We start from the raw sequence: 27597 nt of genomic DNA on the forward strand, positions 1-27597 counted from the left end.
GGTGCTGAGATAGAACTTCCCTTCGGCTTTCCGTACCTGGTAATGACGCCCCTTTTTACATTGCGGAAGTTTGTGTTTTGCTGTCAAGTTATTTAAAGCTAGTTTGGGCTGATTCAGATCACAAAACCTTATTCCTTCACTACACATTAATCAACAGATGGTAAACCATGGATCTCAGCCCCGAAGCAATACAGAAGATACTGTCAAGGGTTTGTGTCAAAGTTCTATCCTTCTTTCAATCTTAGTTCGTTTTGTGTGACTAGCTGGCTAGTGTTTGTTTAGATACCCCTAACGTTACTCATACTATTGTCAATTTGATCAGCTAACTACCGGTTAAACCAGCTTTATTGCAGGCTGCTCAGGCCCCTAAAGGAAGTCTGAAGTAAATAGACCACAAGTGACGTTTCCATGAAATTCAGTTGTCTCCATTTCATTGTCATTACTTAACATTGTTCTGTATCTAGCTAGCTAACTAGGCAACTAAATCGCATCATGTCATATTTTTGTATTATTATATTCAGTACAAGTTTCGTGATGTTGCTATTGAGGAGCTGCAGAAAGTTCACCGGATTCATCCCGCGATGAAACCAGTAGCTGGCACATACAGTACGTTGGCTTCAGAATGATCACCTAATGGCCCTGTGAAGAGTTTGATTGGACAGACTGTTCCTGTATCTGTCCATTAAAAAAAATCACCCGTTTCTTCTAAGCTTTCAGTGACGGCACCCAAAAAGATCTGCTGAAGTTGATTGGCAACATACTGGTGAAATATGAAGGTGAGCCTTATCTAACATTTTAGTGTTAAAGTTTGAGGGTAAAGGCCTAATGAATGCCGTGGGTAAATCGTTAAACCCTAATGCAAAACATGTATCTAGCGTGAACTGAGTTACCTTGAGTTTCTCCATCCACTACCTAGGTTCAACACTACCACTGTTATTGTCAACCCAAGTACTGACCTGATTGTAGCTGAACAATGCTCAATGCTTATCAAAGTTAGATGGCTTTACAGTTAATGTACAGTAAGTTCTGTATTCCATGCTGTATTATTCCCAGGCCGTTCATACAACCTGCCCATCCTGCTGTGGCTGATGGACTCCTTCCCCTTCACCCCCCCTATCTGCTTGCTGAGGCCTACCACCAACATGGTCATCAGGGAGGGGAAGCACGTGGACGCCAGAGGACGCATCTACCTCCCCAGCCTCCACAATTGGGACCATGTAAGAGGAGGCTCTACTACACAGATACATCTGTGAGAGTTGATCACTGTTGTTTCTCTTGACAGAAAGGCAATCCATGCTGACCAAGACCTGGGCCCGTATCCACCAAGCATCTCTGAAAAGATCTTAGGAATTCTGTTTTAAAACTTGTTCTAAGACAAACTCCCAGCTCAGAGTAGGTTTTAGGATGATAAGACACTGCCCATACAAACTCTGAGCCAGGAGTAAAATCAACTCATTAAAGTTTCTCAGCTGGTAATCACAACAGTTTGAGGGACCGCAAGATAGTGATGACACTAATCGCGATGAGGCATTGGCAGCTGTGAATACCATAGCAGGTGTTGCTTCAGACATCCACGGTAAATTACTGTACGTCAAATGTTGCAGTAAAAATTTGAAATAATTTCCGCCTGAATATCACGATCACTTTGCCTACTCTTAATTATATAGTATGTTATATGTTGGCATGCATAACCTTTAACCAATTCTGATGGATGTTAAAATAATTTTTACAATAATTGCCATTATTATCAACACACTCTTCACTCCCTTTTTAACAATTCTAAATCGCTTTACAACTGTAGGCATCAAGTCACTTGCCGATAACGTTGCATACAACGTTTGAAAGGTCTAATTTTCATCGAACACAATCTATACTGAACCAAAATGTAAATGCAACATGTAAAATTTTGGTCGCATGTTTCATGAGCTAAAATAAAATATTGCAGACATTTTCCGTATGCACAAAAAGCTTTTTTAGCTCAAATTTTGTGTGCAAATTTGTTTACATCCCTGTTAGTGAGCATTTCTCCTTTGCCAAGATAATCCATCCACCTGACAGGGGTGGCATATAAAGAAACTGATTAAACAGCATGATCATTACACAGGTGCACCTTGTGCTGGTGACACAAAGGCCACTCTAAAATGTGCAATTGTGTCGCACAACACAATGCCACAGATGTTAAGTTATGAGGAATCAGAGCTGTTACCAGATAATTGAATGTTAATTTCTCTACCATAAGCCGCCTCTAATGCTGTTTTAGAGAATTTGGCAGTATGTCCAACCGGCCTCACAACCGCAGACCACGTGTAACCACGCCAGCCCTGGACCTCCACATCCGGCTTCTTCACCTGTAGGATTGTCTGAGACCAGCCAACCGGACAGCTGATGAAACTGAGGAGTATTTTGGTCTGTAATAAAGCCCTTTTGTGAGGAAAAACTCATTCTCATAGGCTGGGCCTGGCGCCCAAATGGATGGTCATAGCTGCGCCCCTGCCCAGTCATGAGAAATCCATACATTAGGGCCTAATACATTTAATTTCAATTGACTGATTTCCTTATATGAACAGAAACAGTAAACATTTTAATTGTTTCATTTTTATATTTTTGTTCAGTATAAGTTAACATAAGCCTTAGATGCCTTTAATTGCCCAATTTAGACACATTTGTACAATGTGATGTTTTGCTCCAAATGCCTTACTTTAAATAGCATGATGTAGGTATTTAGGCATATCATGTGAAATAGGCCTTGTGAAATCATTATCAAAAGCGCAAGAGATACTATTGCATGTACAGTGCATTCAGAAAGTATTCAGACCCCTTCACTTTTGTTACGTTAGCCTTATTCTAAAATTGATTAAATAGTTTCTCCCCTCATCAATCTACACACAATAACCCATAACGACAAAGCAAAAACAGGTTAAATGTTTGGCAAATGTATAAAAAATAAAAACTGAAATCACATTTACATATGTATTAAGACCCTTTACTCAGTACTTTGTTGAAGCACCTTTTGCAACGATTACAGCCTGGAGTCTTCTTGGGTATGACGTGACAAAGCTTGGCATACCTGTATTTGAGGAGTTTCACCCATTTATTCTCTGCAGATCCTCTCAAGCTCTGTAAGGTTGGATGGGGAGCATCGCTGCACAGCTATTTTCAGGTCTCTCCAGAGATGTTGGATCGGGTTCAAGTCCGGCGCTGGCAGGGCCGCTCGAGGACATTCAGAGACTTGTCCCAAAGCCACTCCTGCGTTGTCTTGGCTGTGTGCTATTTAGGGTCATGGTCCAGTTGGAAGGTGAACCTTCGCCTCAGTCTGAAGTCCTGAGCGCTGTGAAGCAGGTTTTCATCAAGGATCTCTCTGTACTTTGCTCCTTTCATCTTTCCCTCAGTCCTGGCTAGTCTCTCAGTCCCTGCCACTGAAAAATATCCCCACATCATGATGCTTGCACCACCATGCTTCACCGTAGGGATGCTATTGGCCAGGTGATGAGAGGTGCCTGGTTTCCTCTAGACGTGACGCTTGGCATTCAGTACTGAGGAGTGGCTTCCGTTTGGCCCCTTTACCATTAAGGCCTGATTTGTTGGAGTGCTGCAGAGATGGTTGTCCTTCTGGAAGGTTATCCCATCTTCACAGAGGAACTCTGGAGCTCTCTCAGAGTGACCATCGGGTTCTTGGACCAAGGCCCTTCTTTCCCGATTGCTCAGTTTGGCCGGGCGGAAAACACTAGGAAGAGTCTTGTTGGTTCCAAAATTCCATTTAAGAATGATGGAGGCCACTGTGTTCTTGGGGACCTCAAATGCTGCAGAAATGTTTTGGTACCCTTTCCCAGATCTGTGCCTCGACACAATCCTGTCTTGGAGCTCTACATTTCTCTGACATGCACTGTCAACTGTGGGGACCTTATATAGACAAGTGTGTGCCTTTCCAAATCATGTCCAATCAATTGAATTTACCACAGGTGGACTCCAATCAAGTTGTAGAAACATCTCAAGGATGATCAATGGAAACAGGATGCACCGGAGCTCAATTTCGAGTCTCATTCATAGCAAAGGGTCTGAATACTATATAAAACGTTTTTTATTTGTAATACATTTGCAAAAATGTCTAAACCTGTTTTCACCATTCTGGGGTTTTGTGTGTAGATTAAGAAAAAAATAATTTAATCAATTTTAGAGTAAGGCTGTAATGTAACAAAATCCTTCTCTACCTTACTGCCCTCTGGGCTTCTTCTCCAATGTGTTTTGAGAAAGGAGAGGATGTGAGGAATCAAGAAAAGATGTAGTATGGACAATACATATGGAAGTCACGTCGAGTGTGACTTTCATTTTTCAGCTCCACCTCAAATGTAGCAAATTTGTGCGAGTGTCATGTTATTCATTCTTTGATGAAGCATTTTTGATGGAGTAAATTCTCATGTCATTGACCATGACATTGACGCATCCTCTCTCTCCCATTGTTAAGCTGTGTGTCTTCCTCTTCAGCCCAAGTCGTCTGTAGTAGGTCTCCTGGCTGAGATGATCTCCCAGTTTGAGGAGGAGCCTCCGCTGGGCACCAAGTCCACAGGAGACAACAGAGACCCCAATGTGCTGCTGGCCTTCGTTTCCAACCTGAAGATCAATGAAGGTGGGTATATAGACTAGATTAACTTGCCTGGTTTGCTGGACACAGATTAAATGGTTTAAGAGCAGTGGCGAATGTCTGTCTTCGCTTGTAGCCTGTGAGAAAGACCCGATTACGTGATGGAGAGCCATGTGAGTGAGAGGTGCTTCGGAGCAAGCAGCACTCAGGGAGAAGGGCACAATACAGCACTTTGGGCACAATGGCCACTGGCAGCAAAAGCATGGATTTTTTGGGGGGGTGCATTATGGCCACAAAGGGGATGCTGCTGTGAAATTTGAGACTGATGAAGTGTATAGCCTGCGCAAAAAAACAAAGCAGAACTCTCTTTTCAAATCATCATTAGTCGCATCATCAATGTATTAAAAATCAAAACATGTAGCCCAACATTTGTAGAATAACTAAAGTTACATTTAACTCTTAAGTATATAGGAGTACCTATTTCTTTGTTAACCGCTCATCACAGCATAGCCGCATGTGCACACTTCTTCAAATCGTTTGGAGAAAATATCCTTTCTATTTTATTCAGCTTTGTTCAATTGTATTCTTAATACTATAAAATAATGCCACGCAATTCTTAGCTAATCTTGTCTGCTAAATGAAAACTAGTGTAGCCCACAGCCAGATCAGGACCTAACATAAGGACAACTCAAGAGTATGCTATTCTTTACTTCTGAAATAGACTACATTTTATTCACATCATGCTTCTTTAGACCTGTCTAATATAAATAATGGATTTATTGTGAAGGTGTAGGCTATATTACATGGATTTATTAGACTTTTTAAAATGTAGATGTTCCAAATGTCTGCATCAGTGGCTATGTTTGGAAGCCAGGAAATGCTAAATATGTTTGCTAATTAACAGTTAATTACAGTGAGACCAACAGTTATTTGCTTGACAATCACCTGCTGACAAATGTAGTGACCTCCACAGCCCTAGGCGTGGACTCTACAAGGTGTCGAAAGCATTCCAAAGGGATGCTGATCCATGTTGACTCAATTGCGTCCCACGGTTGAATCAAGTTGGCTGGATGTCCTTTGGGTGGTGGAGCATTCTTGATTCACGCTTAACAATTTCCCATGTGTAAAACACAGCGCTAAAGCAGCCGAAAGGTTGAGGGAGGTGAAAGCCGAAAGTCAGTTCTCATTGTTTAAAAAAAAAAAGGTTTTCTTTATGATGTTGAAATAAACATTCTCCCCATATCACACATTGTACGGAACTCATAATATAATATGTGCATTGTACAATCAAGAAGTGAGAGCCTCATAACACATGTATTTGTATATATCCATTACACAAATCTTGGCAAATAAAAATGTCTTTGGTCACATTCGCGTGGGTTAAACAAAAACATCCCTCATGATTGGTTCACAATAGAGCTTCCCATAATGCGGGGGATGGCTGCAGGATGAACTTTATAAAAAAAAATATTAACCCCTCCCCTCTTCGGTGACAAATATCTTTTCGTTTTTTTTACAACTTTTTTTGTTACAAAAATGAACATTTTACAAACATGGTACTTTTATATAAAGCAGTCACATAACAATAATACATTAACAAACATAAGCTCTGTAATCCCGCCTCTCAGCCCATCCCACCAATCACTATAGAACACCCTCGTTTGGTTTCCATATGCCATATTTTTCAAATGTGATGTTTTATATACTTTTTTAAAAACATTTCTAAGTGTATAGTTTCCACAGATTGTGAGCTAAAGATGAAAACCTTATTGACTGACAATGGCTTTCCAAATCGCCCAACACTGCTATTTGTAAGGTTCATTTTAAGTGCATGTTGTGATTATTATTTTTATTTTTTTAACCTTTCCTGAACCTGTGACCAGAAACAAGCTACATAGGGGCAATACCAGAATAAATGATCTATTGATTCTGTCTCATCACAGCAAAATCTACAGAGCTGAGATAGTTGTATGCCCTATATATATATTTATATATATATATATATATATATATATATATATATATATATATATATATATATAGCATTCTGTTGGCGGCAAGAAATTGAACAACTAAGTGTTGAATCAAGAGTAGTTTTTGGCATAAACCATATGCCATGGAATTGGTACATTGCAAATCTCTTCCCATTTATTTTGCAACCTGTATGGCGCAGCCGTCAACATTTTTGTCCTCACATGGAACTGGTATATTTTTCTATTTATGCCAGTTCCTGTCAGCCAATTTGTATCTTTAATATATGGCAGGAAAACAAGTTGCCTACCTTTTCCACTTGCCGCCTCCATTTTTGTGGTAGTGCTGCGATCAATCGGTTGTAAGTTTGAATTGAGCAGATATTCCCATATATTTTCGATAACTGCGTATGTGACATACAGTTGAAGTCGAAGTTTACATACACTTAGGTTGGAGTCATTAATACTCATTTTTCAATCACTCCACACATTTCTTGTTAAACTGTGGGTTAGGACATCTACTTTGTGCATGACATGTAATTTTTCCAACAATTGTTTACAGACAGATTATTTCACTGTATCACAATTCCAGTGGGTCAGAAGTTTACATACACTAAGTTGATTGTGCCTTTAAACAGCTTGGAAAATTCCAGAAAATGTCATGGCTTTAGAAGCTTCTGATAGGCTAATTGACATCATTTGAGTCAATTGGAGGTGTACCTGTGGATGTATTTCAAGGCTTACCTTCAAAGTCAGTGCCTCTTTGCTTGACATCATGGGAAAATCAAAAGAAATCAGCCAAGACCTCAGAAAAAAATTGTAGACCTCCACAAGTCATCCTTGGGAGCAATTTCCAAACACCCGAAGGTACCACGTTCATCTGTACAAACAATAGTATGCAAGTATAAACACCATGAGACCACGCAGCCGTCATACCGCTCAGGAAGGAGACGTGTTCTGTATCCTAGAGATGAACATACTTTGGTGCGAAAAGTGCAAATCAATCCCAGAACAACAGCAAAGGACCTTGTGAAGATGTTGGAGGAAACGGGTACAAAAGTATCTATATCCACAGTAAAAGAAGTCCTGTATCGATATAACCTGAAAGGCAGCTCAGCAAGGAAGAAGCCACTGGTCCAAAACCGCCATAAAAAAGCCAGACAACGGTTTGCAACTGCACATAGTAACAAAAATCGTACTTTTTGGAGTATTGTCCTCTGGTCTGATGGAACAAATATAGAACTGTTTGGCCATAATGACCATTGTTATGTTTGGAGGAAAAAGGGGGATGCTTGCAAGCTAAAGAACACCATCCCAACCATGAAGCATGTGGGTGGCAGCATCATGTTGTGGCGGTGCTTTGCTGCAGGAGGGACTGGTGCACTTCACAAAATGGATGGCATCATGAGGAAAGAAAATTGTGTGAATATTTCTAGACATCAAGTTAAAGCTTGGTCACAAATGGATCTTCCAAATGGACAATGACACCCAAGCATACTTCCAAAGTTGTGGCAAAATGGCTTAAGGACAACAAAGTCAAGGTATTGGAGTGGCCATCACAAAGCCCTGACCTCAATCCCATAGAAAATTTGTGGGCAGAACTGAAAAAGCATGTGTGAGCAAGGAGGCCTACAAACCTGACTCAGTTACACCAGCTCTGTCAGGAGGAATGGGCCAACATTCACCCACGTTATTATGGAAGGCTACCCAAAACGTTTAACCCAAGTTAAACAATAAAGGCAACGCAACCAAATACTAATTGAGTCTATGTAAACTTCTGACCCACTGGGAATGTAATGAAATAAATAAAAGCTGAAATCATTCTCTCTACTATTATTCTGACATTTCACATTATTAAAATAAAGTGGTGATCCTAACTGACCTAAGACAGGGAATTTCTACTAGGATTAAATGTCAGGAATTGTGAAAAACAGACTTTAAATGTATTTGGCTAAGGTGTATGTTAACTTCCGACTTCAACTGTAACGCCTCCGTTTCATTTCATAGTATCATTAATAAATATAATACCATTAAAAAAAAAAACTTTTTTTATTAATCAGTTTATTTGAATTTAACCATAGCATTTGCTGTAATATTTGTTCTCTCTTTTCTGGAGGATAAAACTGAAATTGTAACCAGCTTTGTATGGCTTGTTTTAAGAAAGGGTGATACTTTAAACAAAATGCCATTTTCAATTTGTCTGAAATGTGAAGTTGTAATCCTTATAAAGGCCATTTTTTTAACAGAGGATATGCTGTTCTTAAACCCAAAATGGTTCTCCAGTAGATTATTAAATATAACTTATGTATGAGTTTTTAGTGAGAGGTTTTAAAGCTTTAATATAAAAAAATTGTTGCCCCCCCCCCCTCCCAAACTCATATTCATTATATAAATAGGCTCGTTTAATTTTGTCTGGCTTAGCATGATTTAAAAAACGAGTCATCTGGAGTAGGCAGTGCCATTAGTAAGTAAGTAAACTGATAGGACCAAAGAGTTAATCAATGGGATTTTTATATATATATATATATATATAATTTTTTTTTTTTAAATTATTTTTTTATTTTTTAGATGTTATACCAAGTATGTCTACTTCACCATCCGCCCATTTTATTGGTAAACGCAATTTTTTTTACGGTAATAACACCAATTAATTTAGGATCGTATAGGCCTATTCCAATAGAGAACCTAGGCAGGTTTTTAATTATATAAATCTATTCATATTTATTAAGTTTTATCTTAAGCTAATAATTCAGATTCACATCGGCGAAACAAGGGCCGCACTATTTAACAGCTTTTAAGTCATAATATACCCGACCTCTACAATTAGGCCATATCAAACAAACAAAAAACACCATTGGTATTTCTAATGTACAATCGTCAAATTAAATAAAGAAAAGAATCATAAAGAAAAAAGGTCAGCCTTACCCATCTTTGCCTTCCCCTAAATCAAAACCTGATATTAAGTCCATATAGTCCACAGTTCCATATTGCACGAATAGAAAAATGTTAAGTTCATCATACCTGTTCTGCATTACCATAAATCCAAACTTAGTAAAAATAATTTTAAGTTGTTTGTGCAAAAAAAAAATTGGAGGTGAAAAACAAATGAATCCATATTTGCATATTTGTACTGTAATGCGGTGCAAATATGTATCGGGGACTACTTCAACAGGAAGTAGCTATCACTCACAGCCACGTTGTAATCTTCGAGTCCTTGAACATTTGGTTGTTTCCATATAAATAAACGTTCTGCTTATCTGCTCGGAGCCTTTTGAAAGTGGGGTACAGGGCACGTCTTCGCTCCACTAATTCATGGGGAAATTGTTCATGAGTAGAGAATGGGGTGTTCTTCAATTCCCTACCATGTTGTAACAAGGCAATTTTTCTTTTTTAGTGGGTTAGCATAGTTATGATCGGACAGGGCCTTCCCTCTACTCTGCCATCGAAACGGTGAGCCCTTTGAAAATCAATTGTTCGTCCGTCATCTTGATATTATGTTTCATGAACACCTTGATATTTTTTACCTCCGTTGACTGAGTTTGTTTTCATCTTCCTTTATTCCCATTATAACAATATTATTTTTCATACTTCTGCACTTTAGATCACGTAATTCAACTTTCATTGTTTTATCAAAACCGCAGCCTTTCTGTAGTGTCTTGTAGGGAGTCCACGGTAGTTTTCAATGTCTTATTTCTGCCTGTATTTCTTCCATTTAATTACTGTAATCCATTCCTGTTTTTTAAGGCCTCAACCTCCCCCAGTAGCCCAGGCGATAGATCCAGTTTTTTTAAATGCTCGCTCATGCTCTATCTTCTGGAGACATAGTTATAAAAACGTCACCCTCCAATGTTGAATTTAGACGGCGGCTTCCCTTCAGTTTTGCTCGCAGAACTCGAGGAAAGGTCTTCTCTTGTTCACTTCGACGTATCCGTTTCTTTTTCGAGCATATCAAAATGCTGATCAATCAATAGTTCCAGATTCTCTATATTATCTAAAATGTTTGTTTTGTAGTCAGCTAATCCTACAATTTTGCGATTGATTAATGGGACAAGCTGTGCCTACCATGTTATCACCCCTGCAGGATGAAGAGCAACTGCAGTAACTTGCAGTGGACTGCAGTCAAAATGTCATGACCTTTTGATCACGTGATTTTTGTAAAGTTCATGCAGTCAACATGTAGGTGCAAGTCGGACAATTTTTATCCCCAGAATGCAACACAGTTTGAAAGGCGACTTGACAAAACAATCCACCCATTGAGATTAGCACAATACAAGACTTTGTTCTCACACAGTCACACAGAGTATCTGTGCATGTGCTCGGGTGCACTTCACACAGCTACAACATAATAGCTAGGGGACCAAAACAGATTAAATGTTACAAAGGTAAAAAATGTTGATATAGGGATGGTGTCATGGACACAGATTAAATCAAATCAATCAAATGTATTTATATAGCCCTTCGTACATCAGCTGATATCTCAAAGTGCTGTACAGAAACCCAGCCTAAAACCCCAAACAGCAAGCAATGCAGGTGTAGAAGCACGGTGGCTAGGAAAAACTCCCTAGAAAGGCCAAAACCTAGGAAGAAACCTAGAGAGGAACCAGGCTATGTGGGGTGGCCAGTCCTCTTCTGGCTGTGCCGGGTGGAGATTATAACAAAACATGGTCAAGATGTTCAAATGTTCATAAATGACCAGCATGGTCGAATAATAATAATAAGGCAGAATAGTTGAAACTGGAGCAGCAGCACAGTCAGGTGGACTGGGGACAGCAAGGAGTCATCATGTCAGGTAGTCCTGGGGCATGGTCCTAGGGCTCAGGTCCTCCGAGAGAGAGAAAGAGAGAAGGAGAGAATTAGAGAATGCACACTTAGATTCACACAGGACACCGAATAGGACAGGAGAAGTACTCCAGATATAACAAACTGACCTTAGCCCCCCGACACATAAACTACTGCAGCATAAATACTGGAGGCTGAGACAGGAGGGGTCAGGAGACACTGTGGCCCACTCCGAGGACACCCCCGGACAGGGCCAAACAGGAAGGATATAACCCCACCCACTTTGCCAAAGCACAGCCCCCACACCACTAGAGGGATATCTTCAACCACCAACTTACCATCCTGAGACAAGGCTGAGTATAGCCCACAAAGACCTCCGCCACGGCACAACCCAGACAGGATGACCACATCAGTTGATGACCACATGACCACATCAGTTAAGCCTAGTCTTGGACTAAAAAGCATGCTCAACGGAGAATCTTGATTGAAAGACTACACGGATGTGTCCGTAAAACCAGCCCCTGAAGTTTAGCCTTGCGCTTCAACACTCCTGGTTGTTGCGGAAATTGACCCACTACTACTGTTTACTTTGTGCATATACACCATCTCCCTGAGTCTACCTTTTAAACCTAACCTATGACCAGGCCAATCACCTTATGCCTGCTGCCCACAGTGTCAAGAAGTGACATCCCAAAAAACACTAACTATACAGCAACTAAATGGCTCCTAACCTCCCACGCATTGGCAACTTTTAGTCCAACACCAAAACTAAAACAAAATAATATAGACATGTTTTTATAAAACCTTTAACTAAATAAACTATTGTAAAGTGGATCTGAAAACTGAAACGAAACTGAATAAAATCTTTAAATAATTCAAATGAAAACTAATAAAATCACAACTATATTAACGTTGTGTTGCACAAGGCCTGCACTTTTAAAACGTCTTTCTATGGAAAATATATATTTTAAATCATTTTGGAACAGTAATTGGAGACATTTTATTTCAAACCTAGACTTAAAAATATCTTATTCCCCAACATGGGGAAAATTAGTGGGACGTCTCCTGAAAAAACAAACTACATTTCAGGTTTTTTTGGCATGCTCTATTTTGGGCTCTGTAGTAGTCGCATTGTTTTTGAAATGTAGTATACAATATTATGCGTAGTTTACAAAATGCCACCAGAGGGCGTCAGAGTTTAAGCGGTGTCTTTTATAATAAAAAAGCTAGCGAGTCAGTGGTTCCTGTTACACATGCAATTGCTTTGGAGTTGTTTTGATATTTCCACACTACCGGTCAGAATTTTTAGAACACCTACTCATTTCAAGGGTTTTTCTTTTCTTTTTACTATTTTCTACAATGTAGAATAATAATGAAGACAAACTATGAAGTAACTAAAAAAGTGTTAAACTAATCAAAATATATTTTATAGTAGCCACCCTTTGCCTTGATGACAGTTTTGCACACTCTTGGTATTCTCTCAACCAGCTTCATGAGGTAGTCACCTGGAATGCATTTCAATTAACAGATGTGCCTTGTTAAAACCTCTTGATCCTACTTGAGACGCAGACGTCTCATCTAGACACCTGGAAATGCAAATGCGCTACGCTAAATGCTAAATGTACTCGTTAAAACTCAAACGTTCATTAAAACACACATGCAGGGTATTGAATTAAAGCTACACTCGTTGTGAATCTAGCCAACAAGTCAGATTTTTAAAATGCTTTTCGGCAAAAGCATGAGAAGCTATTATCTGATAGCATGCAACACCCCAATATACCTGAAGGGGACGTAAACAAAATGACACAAAACGCAGAAATAATATATAAAACATTCATTACCTTTGATGATATTCTTTGTTGGCACTCCTATATGTTCCATAAACATCACAATTGGGTCTTTTTCCCGATTTAAATCCGTCCATGTATGCCCAAAATATCCATTTGTCTGGTTCAGGAAAAAAGCTCTCTTCCAACACGCAACGTCATTTTTAAAAATTATATAAGTTGCCTATATTCTTTGACAAAACACTTCAACCTACTTTTGTAACCCGACTTTAGGTATTTGTAAACGTTAATAAGCGATCAAATTGATCACTGGGCGATCTGTATTCAATAGCAGCTACTCAAGAAAACAATGTCCCTTTTTCTCTCTTCCAAAATCGATTGCTGAATGCTGGACGGAATGAAGGATCTATTTGTCATTACACAAAGGATTTTTGTCAATGAAAATGACGTTTTTGGCTACATCGTGTGGAAGCTGTAGGAATTGCAATCTCGGCCCTATTTAATTTGGTGTCCCTTAAACAATACATGCAAGTGGCGCATGGATATTTTTTTCAGTTTTCAGTGACCAGTTTTTCTTGCGCTTTTCGATGAAACACACACTCTGTTATAGTCACAGCCGTGATTTAACCAGTTTTAGAAACTTCAGAGTGTTTTCTATCCACACATACTAATCATATGCATATACTATATTCCTGGCATGAGTAGCAGGACGCTGAAATGTTGCGCGATTTTTAACAGAATGTTCGAAAAAGGAGGGGGTAGACTGAATTAACTTCTTATGGGCAGGTGGGACAATAGCCATTGAAAATAGTGGTAGGCTGAATATTTTTGAGGGGATGGTTTGTCATCGGGGTTTCGCCTGCCATATCAGTTCTGTTATACTCACAGACATAATTTTAACAGTTTTAGAACCTTTAGAGTGTTTTCTATCCAAAACTACCAATTATATGCATATCCTTGCTTCTGGGCCTGAGTAACAGGCAGTTTACTTTGGGCACGCTTTTCATTCGGACGTCAAAATACTGCCCCCTACCCAAGAGAGTTTAAGTTAATTTGTGAAATGTATTTCCTTTAATGCATTTGAACCAACCGGTTGTTTTGTGACAAGGTAGTATACAGAAGAAAATCATATTTGGTAAAAGACCAAGTCCATATTATGGCAAGAACGTCTCAAATAAGCGAAGAGAAATGACAGCCAATCTGGATAATGTCAAGAACTTTGAAAGTTTCTTGAAACGCTCCCTAAAACACTGTTGCGAGTGGGCCTGGCCCAGGTATCCTGGTATCCTGGAAGGATATTGACCTCATCCCGTCAGTTGAGGGTGCCCGTTTGTTCTTTTAAAGTACTTTCCTCACCATCTTAAATAAGCATGCCCCTTTCAAAAAATGTAGAACTGAGAACAGATATAGTCCTTGGTTAATTCCAGGCCTGACTGCCCTCAACCAGCACAAAAACATCCTGTGGCGTATTGCACTAGCATCGAATAGTCCCCGCGATATGCAACTTTTCAGGGAAGTCAGGATCCAATACACACAGTCAGTTAGGAAAGCAAAGGCCAGCTTTTTCAAACAGAATTTTGCATCCTGTAGCTCTAACTCCAAAAAGTTCTGGGACACTGTAGCAAATTAACACTGAAGTGATGGATGTGCCCGCCCGACTAGCATCACCACTCTGGATGGTTCTGACTAACCCAACTACAAATACCTAGGTGTCTGGCTAGACTGTAAACTCTCCTTCCAGTCTCATATTAAGCATCTCCAATCCAAAATTAAATCTAGAATCGACTTCCTATTTCGCAACAAAGCCTCCTTCACTCACGCTGCCAAACATACCCTCGTAAAACGGACTATCCTACCGATCCTCGACTTCGATGATGTCATTTACAAAATAGCCTCCAACACTCTACTCAGAAAATTGGATGCAGTCTATCACAGTGCCATCCGTTTTTTCACCCTATATACCACCCACCACTGCGACCTGATCGCTGCAGCTGTACATAGCCCATCTGTAAAGAGCCCACCCAACTACCTACCTCATCCCCATATTGTTTTTGTTGACTTTTTTGCTCTTTTGCACACCAGTTTTTCTACTTGCACATCTTCATCTGCACATCTATCACTCCAGTGTTAATTTGCTAAATTGTAATTACTTCGTTACTATGGCCTATTTATTGCCTTACCTTCTTACTCCATTTGCACACACTTTATATAGATTTTTCTATTGTGTTATTGACTGTACTTTTGTTTATCCTATGTGTAACTCTGTGTTGTTTTTTGTCACACTGCTTTACTTTATCTTGGCCAGGTCGCAGTTGTAAATGAGAACTTGTTCGCAACTGGCCTACCTGGTTAAATAAAGGTGAAATAAATGTTTTAAGTGCAGTCGCAAAAACCATCAAGCGCTATGATGGAACTAGCTCTCATGAGAACAGGAATGGAAGACCCAGAGTTACCTCTGCTGCAGAGGATAAGTTCATTAGAGTTACCAGGCTCAGAAATTGCAGCCCAAATAAATGCTTCACAGAGTTCAAGTAACAGACACATCTCAACATCAACTGTTCAGAGGAGACTGTGAATCAGGCCTTCATGTTCAAATTGCTGCAAAGAAACCACTACTAAAGGACACCAATAATAATAAGAGACTTGCTTGTGCCAAGAAACACGAGCAATGGATTATAGACTGGTGGAAATGTGTCCTTTGGTCTGGAGTCCAACTTAGAGATTTTTGGTTCCAACCGCCGTGTCTTTATGAGACGCGGTGTGGGAGAACGGTTGATCTCCGCATGTGTATTTCCAACCGTAAAGCATGGGTGAGAAGTTATGGTGTGGGGGTGCTTTGCTGGTGACACTGTCTGATTTTATTTAGAATTCAAGGCACACTTAACCAGCATATCTACCACAGCATTCTGCAGCGAAATGCCATCCCATCTGGTTTGCGCTTAGTGGGACTATCATTTATTTTTCAACAGGACAATTACCCAACACACCTCCAGGCTGTCTAAGGGCTAATTTACCAAAAATGAGAGTGATGGAGTGCTGCATCAGATGACCTGGCCTCCACAATCCCCCGACCTCAACCAAATTGAGATGGTTTGGGATGTCGGACCGCAGAGTGAAGGAAAAGCAGCCAACAAGTGCTCAATATATGTGGGAAGTCCTTCAAGACTGTTGGAAAAGCATTCCAGGTGAAGCTGGTTGAGAGAATGCCAAGAGTGTGCAAAGGGTGGCTACTTAGAAGAATCTAAAATATAAAAAAATATATATTATTATTATTTAACACCTTTTTGCTTACCTCATGATTCCATGTGTGTTATTTCGTAGTTTTGATGTCTTCACTATTAGTCTACAATTTAGAAAATAGTAAAAAATAAAGAAAAACCCTTGAATGAGTAGGTGTTCTAAAACTTTTGACCGGTAGTGTATATGATCAATCCATAAATAATCTACCTACATGCAACAGTATCTCTTGTGCTTTTGACTGATTTCACATGAGGCCTACTTCACATGATATGCCTAAATAATTATATCCACTAAGGTAATAAATAAACACATTTTTCTTTAGATTATTTAATTAACCAACATGTTATCCCTTTTGGAGCGCAATATCACATAATAAAATGATCCCTTATTGGATATGCCTATAAGAATTGGGCCATTTAAGGCATCTAGAGCTTCATGTTAGATTAAAATGATCGATCTTTCAAACGTTTTATGCAACATTATCGGGAAGTGACTTGATCGATTTGAGTTGTTAAAGTGACGAGTGTGTTTGCTATAACAGTTATATGATCAAAAATCCACATCCGAATTGGTTAAAAAAAGGTTTTGCATGCCAACATTAGGCAGAAATTCAGACTTGGCAAAGTGATTGTGTCGTGAAAATTCTATCAAACCTTTTGTCTAAAGCGTGTTGCCTCATTATTATTATTATTATTATTATTATTATTATTATTATTATTATTCTCCATTTGCAACAATGTCAACGAGCAGCTTCACCATCTTTTGCTGTACCTCAAACTGTCATGATTACGAGCTGAGAAACATTTTATGAATTGATTTTACTCTTTGTCTGAACAGTGTCTTAACCTCATCCTAAAACCTCCTCTGAGCTGCGAGAAAAAACATTGTTGTTTTTTAACAGGATTCCTAGAACCTTTTTCTGAGAAGCTTTGTGGATATGGGCCCTGGGTTTAAAACAACTTTCAATGGAGATTCTCCATTGAGCATGCTTTTCAGACCAGAATTAGGTTTAATCTGTGGACATACTTTCTGGACATATACTGCCAGAATGCATGCCACTTGCTGAATGGTTCATTGGGTTTAAAAAGGTAAGGCTATATTTGGGCCCAGAGGATAACACATGACTGCTTTATATTACAATTATTTCCAAAGTGTATTTCTTCATTCAATGAATCCTGTCACCTACAACTTAGCGTTTTGATATTCACCAGAAACCGACAACGTAAACTCCAGATTAAGCTGTGGCTGGGTCTGATAGTTTGCCATCAATAGCCAAGCCAGCTTTCTCTAGTGATGATGTGGTAAATTGCAGAATGTTTAGATTGAAATGTATAATTTAGAACATATCTGATTGTCTGTCATGTAGAACTGGGAAAAGCGTAATCTCTGTTTAGTAAATTCTGAAGCTAAATATTTCACCTGACGTTAACACCCCTGGCTCTAACTCAAACCATGTCCTCCTATCACAGGTGGAGTACAGCATCACGATCATTTAATCAACAAAGTCACAGTCATTGGGGGCGGAGACTTGGGAATGGCATCAGTGATGAGCATTTTGGCAAAAGTATGACTGCCTTTTTTTGCTTTGACACTCAAGTGTTAAAACCGGGTCGTGTTCATTAGGGCATGCAACAGGAAACCTTTTGTGACGAGAAATTTAAATTTGTGTTTCTTATTGGACAAGTCCATGTAGTACTTATCAGTCTGCACTTTGCCCTCCCTCCAAAAGATTGCACATTTTGTCACAAAGCAGAATCAAAGGCTGATTTTTGAAGTGAAATGTATTTAAACCTACTTGACAAACAATTATAGGTCGCCCTGTTTGTCTGTTTTCTTGCTTTTGGTGCCATATTAACACGACCCAGGTACATTGATGTAACAAGCCTTTCTTAATCACTGTTGTGTCTAAAGGATGTGTTTTGAGTATTGATCGCCATTTCTATCCCATGTATCCTTCATAACAGTGAAGAGTTCACATATTATGTTCTCTCTCTCTCTTTGCTTTATAGGGTAAAGTGGATAGACTAGTCTTCATTGACGTAGCTGAGAGCTCCACCAAAGGTGGTAGCATGGATCTAGAGATTTTCAACTTACCGAAGGTGGAGGTATCTAAAGGTACATCTCCTATAAACTTATTAGACACTACTTTTACCCAGTAAAGCAGCAGTGAACTGTAAACTAAGCCTGACCTATTCATCTAAACCTCAGCCTAAGTATATAGTCACTAGTTTGGACCACTGATTTACATCTAACGTTCCCTCCCAAAAAATTGGCACTGAGCAAATTTCAGGTCTTGAGCGGGAACTTAAATATTGCAAGCATTCTGTGCAACTTCCAGCACGCATTAATTGTGAACACAGGCTACACCTGCTTTAAATTAGTTTCACAGTGATCAATAGGCTATTGTTGTTATTTGAGCATAATGTAGTCCTATCAGAGGGGCCTATCAACAAAACCAATTGAGAAAATGCCATAACATTTCCACATGGATATAGGTGTTGACTTCTATGATATCCCCTACAATAGCCAATGTGTGGTGTTCATTATAGGCTTGACATAAACCATTTTAGGACTGATGTTTTAATTTTAAAGCTCAAATCACTTTATAAAAAATAAGAAATTATTTATAACACAGTTTGCCAAATATTTGACTGAAAATTGTATTGTGTTATTCACCCCCTTTGCTATAATTAAGATCTGGTGCAACCAATTACCTTCAGAAGTCACACAATTATTTAAATAAAGTCCACCTGTGTGCAATCTGTGTCATATGATCTGTCACATGATCTCAGTATATATAAACCTGTTCGGAAAGGCCCCAGAGTCTACAACACCACTAAGCAATGGGCTCCATGAAGACCAAGGAGCTCTCCAAACAGGTCAGGAACAAAGTTGTGGACAGATCAGGATTGGGTTATAAAAATATCTGAAACATCCCACAGAGCACCATTAAATCCATTATTAAAAAATGGAAAGAATATGGCACCACGACAAATCTGCCAAGAGAGGCCTGCCCACCAAAACTCACGGACCAGGCAAGGAGGGAATTAATCAGAGGCAACAAAGAAACCAAAGATAACCCTGAAAGAGCTGCAAAGCTCCACAGCAGAGATTGGAGTATCTGTCCATAGGACCACTTTAAGCCGTACACTCCACAGAGCTTTAGGGAAGAGTGGCCAGAAAAAAGCCATTGCTTAAAGAAAAAAATGCCAAAAGGCATGTGGGAGATTCCCCGAACATATGGAAGAAGGTACTCTGGTCAGATGAGACTAAAATTTAACTTTTTGGCCATCAAGGAAAATGCTATGTCTGGTGCAAACCCAACACCTCTCATCACCCCGTGAACACCAACAGCATCATGCTGTGGGGATGTTTTTCATCAGCAGGGGCTGGGAAACTGGTCAGAATTGAAGGAATGATGGATGGCACTAAGTATAGAGAAATTATTGAGGGAAACCTGTTTCAGTCTTCCAGAGATTTGAGACTGGGACGGAGGTTCACCTTCCAGCAGGACAATGACCCTAAGCATACTGCTAAAGCAACATTCAAGTGGTTTAAGGAGAAACATGTAGATGTCTTGGAATGGCCTAGTCAAAGCCCAGATGTCAATCCAATTGAGAATCTATGGTATGGCGTAAAGATATCTATACACCAGCGGAACCCATCCAACTTGTAGGAGTTGGAGCAGTTTTGCCTTGGATAATGGTGGCTCCCAGTGGCTAGATGTGCCAAGCTTATAGAGACATACCCCAAGAGACTTGTAGCTGTAATTGCTGCAAAAGGTGTCTCCACAAAGTATTGACTTTGGGGGGGTGAATAGTTATGCATGCTCAGGTGTTCTGTTTTTTTATTGTCTTATTTCTTGTTTTCTTTTTTTTTTTTTTTTTGCATCTTCAAAGTGGTAGGTTGTGTAAATCAAATGATAAACCCCCCCCCCCCCCCCCCCCCCCCCCAAAAAAAAAATATATATTTTAATTTCAGGTTGTAAGGCAACAAAATAGGAAAAATGCCAAGGGGGGTGAATACTTTCACAAGCCACTGTATGTTGGAGCGTGCAGGTCCTTCTTCAAAAGGGATGTTTATTAAAGGGATGACTATCAACGCTGGGGCTACCACTTTCCCAAAAAACGTGTGTTACAATGGGGCCTTAAGATACTCTACTTTTGTTGAAGAACCGTTTGTTTTCCAATGATAGACCTGTCGGCGTCTGCCGACTCCAGTGTGATCGTGGTGACGGCGAACGCGTGGAGCAACGAGCAGTCGTACGTGAGCGTGGTCCAGACCAACGTGGACATGTACCGGGGCATTATCCCAGGCCTGGTCCGCCTTAGCCCCAACACTGTGCTGCTCATTGCCTCGCAGCCAGGTCCGAACACACACACACACACACACACACACACACACACACACACACACACACACACACACACACACACACACACACACACACACACACACACACACCTACCAGTCAAAAGCAGAAGAAGGCACTGAACTAGAAGTGTCATGGGAAATACAGAAAAATTGTGATCAAATCTCATATTGGCATTGGTGTATGATTTACTGTCCACAAAAAATATCGGCCAAAATTTCATAAACCCTCTGTTCTAATATATCTGACAGTGGACATCATGGCCCATGTGGCGTGGAGACAGAGCGGCCTGCCACCATCCAGGGTGATCGGGGCGGGGTGTAACCTGGACTCTGAACGTCTCTGTCACGTCCTGGACATCAGTCTCAACACACACAAACAGGCCTGGGTCATAGGAGAACTCTCAGACAACAAGGGTAAGATGGAGACAGGTCTGAGGATTTCTTTCAGTAGTGGTGGCAAAGTTTCAGACCAAATGTTAGAGGCCCTACTCTTGGCCGCAATGACAACATTTTGCATTTTTTAAAGCTAATTTGTACACATTTTGCCAAGGCTTATGCTGTATTCTTATGCTAGATTCTCCCTGACTGTCTAGTTTTATTTTGGTCATTGTTAGTGCTCAAAATGATCTTATAAAAATATAGATATTTAGCTACATTATCATTTCTACATCCTTTGTGGTTTTAGTAATTTATAGCTAGCTGCATTATGTCACTTTTTGGACAACCTGACCAAATTCAGACATTTTAGTTGTAGGTCTGTCACTCTCATTGAAAGCCAGTCTAAGAAACTGTAAATCTGTTCTTATGTGCGCTATTTCTGTTTAGTTTTTGCATCTTTTACTTTCGGTTTTGTACGGCAACTATACACAACTGAAAATGTATTTCAGTGGTTTAGATGGTAAAATGATTCTCTACACATTGCTTTATTGTCACAAACTGAAATTAGGCGAACTATTGGAATTTTAGCTACCATGAAATTGCTCCTCCATTTCTGCATATTGCACTGAAAACATTTTACCACCCTGGATCTCCCCCAATTATTTATTTTTTTGTAATCCTTTTTTTGGGATTGGTGGAAACTATTTAGAAGCAGTGGCCTACTGCCGCTAAATGAATATAGGGGAAACATTGCATACCAAACTACCAAGGCAGTATCTACTTGCAGTATCTGATGTTGTGGATGAAGTGAATGTTTGTTATTACTCTCTGTGTAGCACAGGAGCCATTTAATGCAATATCTCTGGATATTAATGGGATTTCTATAACACTCACAATCTGTTTTTGTGTTGCAGTCCCTGTGTTGAGTAACATTTTGATGGGGGCTGGCCACCAACATCCAGAGATCGCACCCAGATCCAAAGCTACCAAACCTCTGTTAGACAGGTAAGTAACAAAAACAACAACGAGGTCTTTATCCCTCAGAGCACTGCCAAGAACTTTCCCCGGAGACTGGCGTGACTATGACCCAAAATGGCATCACACTGACTGAAGGTGTTCCGGATACATGTTGCCCGCAGGCACAGATCTAGGATCAGCTCACCCAATCTTAATATAAAAAAGAAGACGGAACAATGATATAGCGGACCTCATATCAGTGTCTAGGGCAGAGTGCAACTGTATTCTAATACTGCACATTGTTCCCCTATACAGTACATTTGTAAACTATTCAGACCCCTTGACTTTTTCCACATTTTGTTACGTTACAGCCTTATTATAAAATGGATGAAATATGTTTTTCCCCTCAATCTACACACAGTACCCCATAATGACAAAGCAAAAACAGGTTTTTACATAAGTATTCAGACCCTTTGCTATGAGACTCAAAATTGAGCTCAGTTGCATCCTGTTTCCATTGATCATCCTTGAGATGTTTCTACAACTTGATTGGAGTCCACCTGTAGTAAATTAAATTGATTGGACATGATTTGGAAAGGCACACACCTGTCTATATAAGGTCCCATAGTTGACAGTGCATATTAGAGCAAAAACCAAGCCACGAGGTTGAAGGAATTGTCCGTAGAGCTCCGAGACAGGATTGTGTCGAGGCAGACATCTGGGAAAGGGTACCAAAACAAGAACCTGATGGTAACTCTGATAGATCTCCAGTGTTCCTCTGTGGAGATGGGAGAACCTTCCAGAAGGACAACCATCTCTGCAGCACTCCACAAATCAGGACTGTATGGTAGTGGCCATAGGGAAGCCACTCCTCAGTCAACGGCACATGACAGCCCGCTTGGAGTTTGGCAAAAGGCACCTAAAGGACAAGAAACAAGATTCTCTGGTCTGATGAAACCAAGATTTTAAAAAACAGGCATTAAATATCACTTTGGATGGCGTATCAATACACCCATTCATTACAAGATACAGGCGTTCTTCCTAACTCAGTTGCCAGAGAGGAAGGAAACCGCTCAGGGATTTCACCATGAGTCCAATGGTGACTTTAAAACCGTTAGAGTTGTATGGCTGTGATTGGCGAAAACAACTGATGGATCAACAACACTGTAGTTACTCCACAATGCTATCATAATTGATAGAGTGAAAAGAAGGAAGCCTGTAAATACAATTTTCCAGAACATGCATCCTGTTTGCAACAAGGCACTAAAGTAATAGTTCAAAAAATGAGGTAATGCAATTCACTTTTTGTCCTGAATACAAAGTGGTATGTTTGAGTCAAATCCCAAAAACACACAAATCCAATAAAATACATTACTGAGTACCACTCCATATTTTCAAGCATAGTGGTGGGTGCATCATGTTATGGGTATGCTTGTAATCGTTAAGGACTGGGGAGTTTCAGGATAAACATAAACGTAATAGAGCCAAACACAGGCAAAATCCTAGAGAAGAACCTGGTTCAGTCTCCTTTCCACCAGATGTTTTTTTGGGCAGTAGGAGAGTGGTTAGAGCATTGGACTAGTAACCGAAAGGTTGCAAGTTCAAATCCCCGAGCTGACAAGGTACACATCTGTCGTTCTGCCCCTGAACAGGCAGTTAACCCACTGTTCCTAGGCCGTCCATTGAAAATAAGAATTTGTTCTTAAGTGACTTGCCTAGTTAAATAAAGGTAAAATAAATAAATAAACATTGGGAGATTAATTCACCTTTCAGCAGGACAATAACCTAAAACACAAGGCCATTGGAGTTGCTTAGCAAAAGTGTTGAATGTTCCTCAGTGGCAGAGAATTTTTTTACTTATATTGGCTTAAATCTATGGCAAGACTTAAATGGCTGTTTTGCAATGATCAACAACCAATTTGAAAATAATGGGCAAATGTTGCACTATCCAGGTGTGGAAAGCTCTTAAAGACTTACAGCTGTAATCGCTACCAAAGGTGATTCTAACATGTATTGAATCGGGGGGTTGAATACTTATCTAATTGAGATAAGTGTTTTATTTTTCATGATTTAAATTATATGTTCGAATTTCTCTTTCACTTTGACAGAGTATTTTGTGTAGATCGTTGAAAATAAATTAAATACATTTTAATCCCACTGTGTGGAAAAAGTCAAGGGGTGTGAATAGTTTCCTACTCTAACCGAATGGGCCGTTGACCAGTTTCCTGTTTTGTGCAGGGCGTTTGAGATGCTGAAGGGCCGTGGCCAACGCTCCTGGTCCGTGGGTCTGTCTATCGCTGACATCACCCACAGTATCCTGGTGGACCAGAGGAAGACTCACTCTGTCTCCACACTGGCACAGGTAACACAGCTGCACATGTAGCAGTATTGCTTCCGTCCCTCTCCCCGCCCCGAACCAGGGACCCTCTGCACACACAGACAACAGCCACTCTCGAAGCATCGTTATGCATCGCTTCCCAAATGCCGCTGCCCTTGCAGAGCAAGGGGAACAACTACTTCAAGGTCTCAGAGCGAGTGACGTCACCGATTGAAACGCTATTAGCGCGCACCCCGCTAACTAGCTAGCCATTTCACATCAGTTACACACAGACTGACTGAAACGGGGAGGGACTACCTGGGCTTGTCCAATGAGAAAAGCTTATTTTTGCTTTCCATTGCAAAATGTATAAAAAGCATTTTTTGTTGCATGCAATCTAGATCCCTCGAGAAACCACACTTTACTATATACACCTCAGCTCAAGGAGATGTGTATATAGAGGGTTTCCTGACCAAAATGCACTGCTGTCATGTTTCTCATCTTGTGCTCTGTGCCGCATCCTGTACCTGTGTTAAGTTTTGTGTCCCTATCCGTTTCCCTGGGAAGATCTCAATTGCATACTCCTCCCATCCTTCTTGTCTCCTTCTCAAAACCCATTGGATATGAGAGCCAGAGGTTCGTCCTCGCTGACCTTCTCCTCCAATTGGTTTTGAGAAGGAGGTAAGAAAAGAGAGCAAGAGGAGTATGCTATTGAGTTTCTCCCCGTGTGTGTTTCAGGGCTGGGGCGGTATCGGTGCGGAGGTGTTCCTCAGCCTACCCTGTGTCCTGGGGGTGTCGGGTTCAACCCGTCTAGCCGGCGTGTCCCTGGGACAGGAAGAGGACGCCAGACTGAGGGAGAGCGTCACGTCGCTCTGTGCCCTCATCTCACAGCTCAGGATATGATGCCCTTGCCCCGGGCAGCACAACACAGCCAATCAATCTGACTGAAGAGGCCATCAGCCGATCAGCGTTCTTCAGTCCTGGGCCCTGTTTCCTAAAAGCATCTTAAGGCTAGGTTAATCTCAGAACAATAGGATCCTATGGTTCTAAGCCTTAAGATGCTTTTGGGAAACCAGGTCTTAGACCTGGAAGGCAGGTTTTTGCACCAGCCCTGTACTAATTCATCGGATTCAGCTAATCTACTAATTGCCAAGCTTTTGTTTAGTGGAATCTGTTGTTAGTGCTGGGTTGGAACCAAAGCCTGCACACACTGGCATAGATGACGAGAAATGGTCAAGTTCAAGTGATGAAGGATTTTACTTTTTCATAGTTTTCCAAAATAAAATGTAATCTGGTTGAATGGTGAAGGTAACTGTTCATTATTTATGAAGAAAATTGTATGCAAAGGAATCCGAAAGATGCCTTTTATTATATATTTAACATCTTATTTACAGCACTCCAATGCTATATTTCTGTATGCCTATCATTCCTGGACTTTTTAGAGAAGGAAATAAAAATTAACATCTTAATTGACCAAATATTGACTTGGTGTCATTACTATTACGTTGTTATGCACATTTGTACAGTGCTCTTCTTTGCACTCCACATCCCCTAACCACAGTAAAGGTGTGGCTTGTTGTTGAAATGTATGTGTTTTGGTAGAGAGATAAACCTGGGTCGTGTTCTTTAGGCACCAAACGGAACATGGAGGGACTACCTGGACTTGTCCAATAAGAAATGTTTGACTTTTCCGATGCAAAACCTTTTTTCGATTGCGTGCCATAATGAACATGACCTAAGCTTAATGGCCTTACTTTACTGCTGTTTTTCACTGTGTTAAATGGCTTTATAAAGTGCCTTCTGTTAACTATGCCTTGCTGAACTACTTTCCTTTAACTATGTCCTAAACTACCTGCTGTGTGTGTTAAACTTTGAAACCTGGTGTTGTACATACACTAACTGCTGGAGATGAAATGCTATTACATACTAAAGTAAAGATTTGTATGTTTATTAACCCTTTAACTGTCTCTTTTGGATGTAAAAAATATATATTTTCACGTTAAATGTTATTAATAACAACTCATAAGAACTTCCTATCTTTTTTTAAACTTGGTTTAATTTGGAAATTACAGGGCTCTACCAGGCATTTGAGAAGTCAATGCCACATCAGAATGACAATTTGCATAGCATTTTAGTAATCTAAAACATACTACAAATTACTTTAGGTCTACTTCAAATGGCTTTCATAGGTAGGTAAGCATTGTTAAAGGAGGACTGATGTCAAATTTCAGCTAATTATGGTAATTGTATCAACAATGTGTTTTAAGGTGGTGTATAGTGCAATCTCCCCTAAAATGGTTTTCTTCAATTTCAAATGTTTTAGGTTCTTACATAATGTTTCTCACATTCAGACTACATTTAAGGGATAATCAACGAGGAGCTATGAGTTCTCTGGAAAATAATGAAATACGTGGAAGGAGTTACATTATTTTCCATAGAACGCATAAAGCCCGGAGATTATTATCCCTTTTATACCATGGCTATAACTTAACACATTTACCTCTAGAAATGTTCAACATCCACTGCATACATACATATAATGAACAGAAATCTAAATGCAACATGTAAAGTGTTCCCTTGTTTCATGAGATTAAATAAGATCCCAGAAACGTTCCACATGCACAAAAATATTATTTATCTTAAAATCTGTGCACAAATTTATTTATATAATATATAACGCAAAGGAGCATTTCTCCTTTGCCGAGATAATTCATATACCTGACAGGTGTGGCATATAAGATGCTGATTAAATGGCATGATCATTACACAGGTGCACCTTGTGCTGTAGACAGAAGGCTACTAAAATGTGCAGTTTTGTCACAACACAATGCCACAGATGTCTGACGTTTTGAGGGAGCGTGCAATTGGTATGCTGACTGCAGGAATGTACACCAGAGCTGTTGCCAGAGAATGTAATGTTAATTTCTCTCATGTGCACGCTCTCTTTCTAAATCCCCATCTTGTGTAACTCGGGTCATTATCGTGTTGGTCCGCTAGGGACCTGTTTCATTGTACTAAGTTCTAATCAATAGCCCAGACTGTGCTTATGTATGTTATATTATCATTTAGCTTGTTGGTAAATAAATAATTAACTCAATTGGTCTGGTAAAGAACGATTTAGTGAGACCCGGGTTTGTGCAGATTTACGAATTATCCGACGTTCAGGATGAGACTGTAGAGGAAATTAATGAATTAGTGACTGGTCTAAAATCAATA

At 39.9% G+C, this 27597-nt stretch overlaps 1 protein-coding gene and 1 long non-coding RNA gene across 4 annotated transcripts in view; one reads left to right on the forward strand and one right to left on the reverse strand.

The window, feature by feature from the left end:
* LOC149985120 (uncharacterized) overlaps nucleotides 1-27597 on the reverse strand; it is a 414522-nt gene that overhangs the window by 216334 nt on the left and 170591 nt on the right. The gene's annotated exons all lie outside the window — the stretch shown is intronic.
* Nucleotides 25-25859, forward strand: uevld (UEV and lactate/malate dehyrogenase domains). Of its 3 annotated transcripts, XM_090201107.1 has the most exons (13): nucleotides 39-209; nucleotides 522-606; nucleotides 711-776; nucleotides 1054-1217; nucleotides 2261-2406; nucleotides 4483-4624; nucleotides 17825-17919; nucleotides 18365-18470; nucleotides 20551-20721; nucleotides 20979-21143; nucleotides 22022-22112; nucleotides 24303-24426; nucleotides 25120-25859. In XM_090201107.1, the coding sequence occupies exons 5-13, from the start codon at nucleotides 2386-2388 to the stop codon at nucleotides 25282-25284; spliced, it is 1080 nt and encodes a 359-aa protein (XP_090057233.1). In that variant the 5' UTR covers nucleotides 39-209; nucleotides 522-606; nucleotides 711-776; nucleotides 1054-1217; nucleotides 2261-2385; the 3' UTR covers nucleotides 25285-25859. The 3 variants fall into 3 exon arrangements, with proteins under 3 accessions (XP_036805651.2, XP_090057233.1, XP_090057240.1); XM_036949756.2 differs by lacking the exon at nucleotides 2261-2406 and having other exon boundaries at nucleotides 25-209; XM_090201114.1 differs by lacking the exons at nucleotides 39-209; nucleotides 522-606; nucleotides 711-776; ... (1 more) ...; nucleotides 2261-2406; nucleotides 4483-4624 and adding an exon at nucleotides 16090-16300.

Source organism: Oncorhynchus mykiss, chromosome 2, assembly GCF_057628025.1.
Source record: "Oncorhynchus mykiss isolate SJ-2025 chromosome 2, ASM5762802v1, whole genome shotgun sequence".
Taxonomy (NCBI): Eukaryota; Metazoa; Chordata; class Actinopteri; order Salmoniformes; family Salmonidae; genus Oncorhynchus; species Oncorhynchus mykiss.